The 7,677-nt window shown below is 35.2% G+C and overlaps 2 protein-coding genes across 2 annotated transcripts; both read right to left on the bottom strand.

Moving 5' to 3' along the window:
- Window positions 1–292: 292 nt before the first annotated feature.
- Window positions 293–781, bottom strand: LOC108380889 (larval/pupal cuticle protein H1C-like). The gene is made up of 2 exons (XM_017637289.1): window positions 770–781; window positions 293–706 (listed from the first exon to the last, which is right to left on the bottom strand). Exons 1-2 carry the CDS (start codon window positions 779–781, stop codon window positions 293–295), a joined length of 426 nt encoding a protein of 141 aa, XP_017492778.1.
- A 3,927-nt stretch (window positions 782–4,708) lies between these two features.
- Window positions 4,709–5,256, bottom strand: LOC108380890 (A-kinase anchor protein 14). Its single transcript, XM_017637290.1, has 2 exons — window positions 5,245–5,256; window positions 4,709–5,176 (listed from the first exon to the last, which is right to left on the bottom strand). Exons 1-2 carry the CDS (start codon window positions 5,254–5,256, stop codon window positions 4,709–4,711), a joined length of 480 nt encoding a protein of 159 aa, XP_017492779.1.
- Between the last annotated feature and the right edge of the window lie 2,421 nt (window positions 5,257–7,677).

The raw sequence follows: 7,677 nt of genomic DNA, 5'->3' as shown, positions 1-7,677 counted from the left end.
AAAGCTTTTGTAAGCTTCCATACATTTTGCTATTCTATAATGGGCAGAGAGTTCTTTTACTCTGCATGCGCCTCTACAAAATGTATAGAGAGCTTAAAAGAGCCCTGCCCGCAGGCAAGGTGGTGCCCATCACCTACATACATACATACATACATACATACAAAAAGAAGTAATAGATGAAGACACGAATCATCTCAGAACGAGTTTCCAAAATCAAACCCAATATGTTTCAAAAATAATGAATATCTTATACATTTATTTTAACACCATCAGGAATAACAGTAAGGTAAGTTTAGTGATGAACAAAGTGGGCAACCGGAGCAGCAACCACAGATTTTACAACAGGTGCAGCATGGACGACTGGCACAACGGGAGCGACGACAGACTTTACAACGGGAACGTGGTGGACCACTGGAGCGGAGTATGTCTTCACAACAGGTACAACTGGAGCGGCATGCACCACCGGTGCGGAATAGGTCTTCAACACTGGTACAACAGGGGCAATAGTTTTGACTACTGGAACCACCGGAGCCACGGTCTTCACAACGGGTGTTACAATATGGGCATTGCTGTGCACTTGGGTGATGCTCTGGTGGGAGACGGCAGTTGGAGCGCTGTGCACAACGGCACCTACTTTGGCTACAACCGGTTGTGCGATGAAGCCAGGAGCGGCGGTGGCGAAGACGAAGAGAGCGGCGAAAGTGATCTGCAAGCAAGAGGATAAGAAATGTTGTTTTTGTTTTTTTAAAGCTCAGTGTAAGGATCTTACGTATTTGAACATTTTACGGCTGTTAGGTTGAGATTGCTCACAATACGAAGTGCGATGGCTGATTGATACTTTTCTACGAGTTTGTGCGAAATTTATAGCGCAAAAATTAAAATTTGAAATCGTACAAAAATTTATTTTATTGTTATTTTGTAGGCCAATTGAATTGCATAGCCTCGTTATATTATCAGTGGTGCAGTATAATTACAAAAAAAGTCATATAAAATTTGCAAACGCAATGAGTTTGTATTTCTATTATTTATTCTCTATCTCAAAAAGACTTGCAATCAGTGTTGAAGTAAATGCGTACAACAAGTACCTATGGTCCTCGAAAACGGCGTGCAAAGCAGCGCAAACTTAATGAACCAGATTAACATTTTTATGCTCTTTTTAGTCTAGTTTCAGCTATTATTTTAATTCTATTTTTAAACAAATGCTAAGTGTATTGGTTAATTTTACTCACTGCAGGCAGTGAACCTTGTGCAAGTGTTCCAAAAATATTTGGCATGAAAACATTGTTATTTAATTTGTTGTCGCCCTTTGCGTAGGCGTCGAGAGTTTGTCTGAGCATGTTTTGTGCGCAATCGATCAATGTCTAATTCCTCTTTTTTGCTTGCTTTTTTTTCTACATCTCTACACAGCTGACGGCTTTTGCCGGTAATAGGCTTTTGAAAAAGGGTGTAGCGTCGTACGCGCATGCGCTGCCAGTCATTTGTTATTATTGCTAAACAAAACATTAAGCAACTTTTAGAGTCTACTCAAGTAAGCTAATGTTGTTGCCACTCAATGTTTTGTGTGCTGAAAAGTTCAAGTTCAATGTAAGCCATTGAGGCATTGATCTGTGCAAAAAGTTTACGCTAAATAAATGTGGACACGCAACTAAGCGAAGGTTAAGCCAATCAATTTGCGCCTGTCAAACAAATTTAGCTCCCTCAATTAGTATGCGGAAATTTTGTACCTTTGATTTTCTAAGGTTTATATCAAAATATTCTTCCAAACAAATTTCTGGCAACTGTCCTTCGCAAGACAAAAGTCTACGTACGACAATTGTGAAGTTTAGTCGAAAGGCTAATTGAAAGATCTGGAAACGAATAGGTCTTATCCTTATCCTGTTTCTCTTTTAGCAATAAGTTTTCTAAAAATTAATTTAATTAAATAAAAAAATGGTCGGCCGCTGTGGTGTAGTGGTAAGCAGTGCGCGCTTTCACTCATCAGCACCTGGGTTCAAGCCCTGGTCAAAGCAACATCGCAAAAATATAGAAAAAGGTTTTTTCTTAACAGCGGTCGTCCCTCGGCAGGCAATGGCAAACCTCCGAGTGTATTTCTGCCATGAAAAACAGCTTCTCATAAAAATACAATCGCCGTTCGGAGTCGGCGTAAAACTGTAGGTCCCTCCGCTTTGTGTGAAAACATCAAGGTGCACACCACAAGTCGGAGGAGAAGCTCGGTCAAACACTAACATATGTGTAAGCGCCAATCTATTATTATTATTAAATAAAAAAATGTATATTTTTCAAACATTAAAAACTAAAAATTAAAAGAAAACGGAAAAAATAAAACAAAATACACTTAAAAATTTATTAAATTTCTAAAAATTAAGTGAAGTTAAAAATACTAGTTTTGTTTTTTAAACAATTTAATCGAAAAATTTAAAGAAAATTAAAAAATTAAGGTAATTAATAATAGGAAAAAAAATTAAATTTTTAAAAATAAGAAAAAAAATAATATATATAAAATTTTTTAATGGAAGCAAATCTTTAAATAAAAAAATAATAAATGAACAGATGTTAAAATTAAAAAGAAATACATTAAATAAGTTTGTAAAAATTAAATGAAATCAAAAAATTATAAATTTTAAGAATTAAATAAAAAAGAAAAAAAAAATAATAATTCAAAATAAAGTCTAATTAAAAAAAAAAATAATTTTCTAAAAATTAAATGATAGATATTAAAAAATATTTTTTTTTCTGTTTAAAAAACTAAGATCTAAAAATTATAAGAAAATACATTTAATGGGTTTCTATGAATTAAAAAAAGTACATATTTTCGTTTTTTTTTAACAAAAAACAAAAGAAAAATGCGTTGCCCGAGGATTCGAACCTCGAACCTGATATACATAGACACATCCCCATTCGGAACATACTGAAGAGCAGGTCTTCAAAGCTCCTGTTATGCCGATGCAAACTAGTTTAGTGCTTGCAGATCTCTTTGTAACCTACATAAGTCCGCTTTACGACAGTACTCAATAACCAATAAGTCATTTTGGGAATACAGGAAAATAAAGCCTTCATCGCTTTGTTGATAACAGCGCCCAAATGTGCTTTCTACTTAAATGTTTTGTCAAGAGTACAATAATAGTTTTTGTAGGATTAATAGTAAGTCCTTCATCTTCGCATGCGGTGGGTGATAATTTCGTCATGCAAACCTTTTATGCAGATTAGCAGAGCATCTGTGTGACCTTACTTTTCAAATAATTGGCTGTTCATTGTAAAAGGAATTCGCCTATTACTACAAAAGGGGAGAGAGTACATACACCCCCTTGAGGGCATACCCTTGTGGCTGTTATCAGTCCTATGGCGCCTCCTTATGCCATATAAATATGTCTGTATACCTTGATGTAATGGTTCCAAACTTTACAACTGACAACCCACCTTTCCCTATCGTAATACCTCCACTTTTCACGCAGTCCATAGTGGAGTAAAAAACCTAAATTTGTATCGCATTCCTTCAAATATTTTCATATACAAAAGACTGGCCCTTAAAAATGAATTTCAAACCATCAGGCAGAGAAAGCTTCCTTCAGTGCAATGTGAAGTAATAATATATGGGTACCAAATTAAAGAGAAAATTCTGTAAAATTAAAATAAAAATTTTGTTGAGATGGACGAATAGTTATTGAAAATGGCCTTTTAATTAATTTAATTTTTCTAAGCTAATAAAGTTGGAAGGGTGAAATTGGAACCCTGTGTATATTAATACTTAACATTCAAAGATACTGATCCTCCTATTCGTCTTTATTCACCAAAAAATTTAAATTTTTTTTAATTCTACAGAATTTTCTCTTTCATATGATACCCACACTGTTAATTTCCATTGCACTGAGTTATTTAAACAATTTTTTGAAATTATCTTGTCTTAAAAATTTCAAAGTCCTTTTTAAGAAAAGTCCTGACAAAAACTAAAAACGTAGTTTCGCTAGTTTTTGCCCCCCAGTTTTGCGAATATATTAATTTTTGTGTGTGTGTAAATTTTACTGTCACACGGTGTTACATTTGTCAAAATTGTTATCACAATCTATCAATATGTAAAATTACAGTTTTTAAGTAAGAATACAATATTTATGAAATTTTTGGGACTGTATCAATTGAACTGTTTCAGGATTGAATTAAGGCGTTTTTAATCTTATATTTTTCTGATGGTTTATTCAATGGTTTCTGATAGTTTTAGGATCGATACGCGACCCAGCGGTTAGGAACCGATGCCTTAAAGTGTCATTTACATTTTTCTCCACTGAAACTCAAACTTTAGAAAAAGTTATAAATCTCAAGTTGAAAATATTGAAGAGCAAGTTGAGGACTAACTTTTTCTGAAGCTTAGAAATACAAGTTGCTTTCATGAGAACGCTATGCTCCTCAAGTGGAGGTGGAGACACGGCGCTGGAGGTTTTAGACATGCATTAGTTATTTACTTAACACCAAGTCATTCTCAATCCTAAATGTTTGGTGGGTAGATATATGCCACTAACTAATAATTTAATTATTCAAATTTTCGAGGCCCTCACTAGAAATATAAATTATTAATTGTTAGTAAGGTCCTTGATCAAAAAGCGGCCGGAAAACCCATACAAATAATTATTTTTTAGTGAAATACATATGTACATATTTTAATTAAAAATTTTTTTTATTAACATTTTTGACTATTTTTTTAAGGTTCTTCAACTAATTAGTGGTGGAAGCTGTAGGCAACAGGAGCAGAGACAACAGTCTTTACTAAAGGAGCTGAGTGCACAACGGGCAAAACATGGGTGGAATGCACGACTGGAGCGGCATGAACGGCATGCACGACCGGAGCGGCGTGGAGGACCGGAGCGGCGTGGACGACAGGAGCGGCGTGGACGACAGGAGCGGCATGCACCACGGGCGTGGCAATGGTTTTTACAACCGGAGCAGCATGCACGACAGGAGCGGCATGGACGACAGGAGCGGCGTGGACGACGGGAGCGGCATGGACAACTGGTACAACTGGCACCTTCCTAACCAAGTTCACGTGGCTTTGGTGAGTAATGGCTGACGAGGCGCTATTGTCGATATAAGCGGTTTTGGCAACTACTGCAGGTTGAACAACGGTGTGTGTTTCGGCGAGCAGACCAGGTTTAGCGGCGGCGACAGCGAGTAGGGTGAAGAATGCAAACTACGAAAGGTATAAGAAAATTATTATTAGAAAATTACTGGAGTACTAAATGAATGCATCCAACTTACGTATTTGAACATTTTTAGTGTTTTTTTTTTTTGGGTGGAAATCGGTTGCTTTGATTGCAAGTAAATTGAAACTGATGCTGGTGTCAGTTGTGCATAGCGTTTTTATACCAAAACAGTTGTGCTCAGCGCCAACATAGAGATATAAAAAAGTAACGTACTTAGGAAAAAATAGAAACCTTACGTAAAAGACAAACATTAAAATTGATACGAATTTATGAGCAACCGGTTTTGGTACTTTGCTTTTAATGCTGAACAAAAAAAAAATAAATTTAAAAATCAGTTGAATATCCATTTGACGAAAAGCTAACTGACCTGGGTTTATTTATGCGACTAGGCAGCCGTTTGTGTGGGTGTGTGTGTGTCAACTTACATAGATATGTATGTGTATGTATTTGTATGAGCTTAAATAATTTTCAGTAAAATTGATTTTCGAGTTATATTATTTTTTTTTTAAATATAAGATATACATTTTCACCGTTAATTACGGAAAAGAGTACAATGCAGACACACGCATATTTTGTTTTATCTATTTTCGATTGGTTTAACGTACTCTAACCACCGCCAAGGATGTATCTATGTATAAAAACACGCATACGCAAGTACATACAGATGCATTTTTTGACATGTATGTACATATATATTCGTATAAAACTCTTTATTAATTTAAACATGCAATTTTAATTAATTAAATAAAATTCAATAGTGGACCGCATTTTTACAACTGCCCCAAATTGAGCAAAGCATTAAATTGATTAATTACATTCAAATTTTATCAAACCTAATTTCGATGATAATAAGTGCCTTTGTATAACACATACTAGGGTGGTCCTCAAAAGTATGAACATCAAAGCGCAACCCTTTCTTTTGTTCTACGTACAAAATAAAGACTTCCAAGAAATATTAGATACCTGGCGCAAGTAGTAAATATGTGGGCAGTATCACGCCCATTTTCCAAAATTCCATAATAAGGTTACTTCTTTTCTTTCTTTCTTTTTTTTTGTTGTTAGTATACATTTTGTGTAAAAAAGCGTCCTTAAACTTCGAAATATCGAAGCTTCAAGCATTTCTGAAATTTACCGTTATATAAAAAGTGGGCGTAATTTTAGTCCGATTTCAATAATTTTTAACGTTTTGCTTTTATGTGGTAAGCGAAATAAGCGTACCAATTTTGGTACAAATTGATCGAACAGTTACCGAGATATACATACCTGTTCATAAGTGGGCGGTGGCACGCCCATAAACGTATTTCTTGGTAAAGAATTGTTGCAAGCATCAATTTTTAATAAATTAGCTTTAATATTTAGTGATTTATCGAAGATTTTGTATTTCCCTAAATTACCGTTATATGGGAAGTAGGCGTGGCTATTGTCCGATTTTAAAAATGTTCGGCCATTTGGTATCCTGTACCAAGGCTAAGAATTATGCAAAATTTGGGAGCAATTGGTGCAACCGGTTATCAAGATATACACATGTAACTATAAGTGGGCGTGGCTACGCCCATTTTCCAAAAATTTATAATATTCTTATTTTTCGTCTAAAATGTAAATATCAATTTTGAGTGAAAAATCTTCAGTAGTTACTAAAATATCGCAGTTTTCGTATTTCTGAAAATTACCGTTATATGGGAAGTGGGCGTGGTTATGGTCCGATTTCGCCCATTTTCAATACCAACCTTGCTCGAGTTATCGTGTACACGGACGGACAGACAGACATGGCTTAATCGACTTCTCTTTTCATTCTGATCATTTATGTATACATTTGCCTATATCTATCTCGATTCGTTTTGGCTGTTACAAACAACCGTTATGTTATCAGAATTATGATGCCCTTGTGCACAAGTGCGCTCGGGTATAAAAACAAAAGCTATTGGTACTTAATAAGACACTTGTAGTGAGAAAAAAAAGACCTGGCAGGGGCGAAGTCTAGATCTATGCTTCTAGAGATGCTTTTTATCTAATTAATAGCTAAAATAAGTTTATTTAGCAACGCTAACAGAAAAACAGAACATGATAATGAAGTGCTCTGTGAGGAATATTAAAGTTTATCTGCTCAAGAAGATCAGGACAATTGACCACACCACTGACAATATAATAGATAAACTTGTATCTGGAACAGGGCAGCCAACTCGTGGGGAATTCCCTAATTTGAGGGGAATTTCAGTTTGCGTGGGGAATCGGCGAATGGACCGTTTTTTGTGGGGAATTTCAGTTTACGTGGGGAATCGGGGGATGAATTGTTTTTTTTTGTGAGGAATTAGGTGTGTTTAATTTTCTTCTTTTTTGCTTTACTAATTTTATAATGAGTTAAAAAAGTTGCATAAGAAATACAACTGCAACTAAAAGTACTGATTTTGCAACCCTGCCAATTATGCAAATAACCGTTGATTTTTATACCCGAGCGCACTTGTGCACAAGGGCATCATAATTCTGATAA

The sequence above is a fragment of the Rhagoletis zephyria genome, unplaced genomic scaffold, assembly GCF_001687245.7.
Source record: "Rhagoletis zephyria isolate East Lansing unplaced genomic scaffold, Rhagoletis_zephyria_1.1 Rzeph_scaffold_20727, whole genome shotgun sequence".
In the NCBI taxonomy this organism is placed as follows: Eukaryota; Metazoa; Arthropoda; class Insecta; order Diptera; family Tephritidae; genus Rhagoletis; species Rhagoletis zephyria.
Note: the sequence above shows the minus strand (reverse complement) of the source record. Positions and strands in the feature narration are given on the sequence as shown.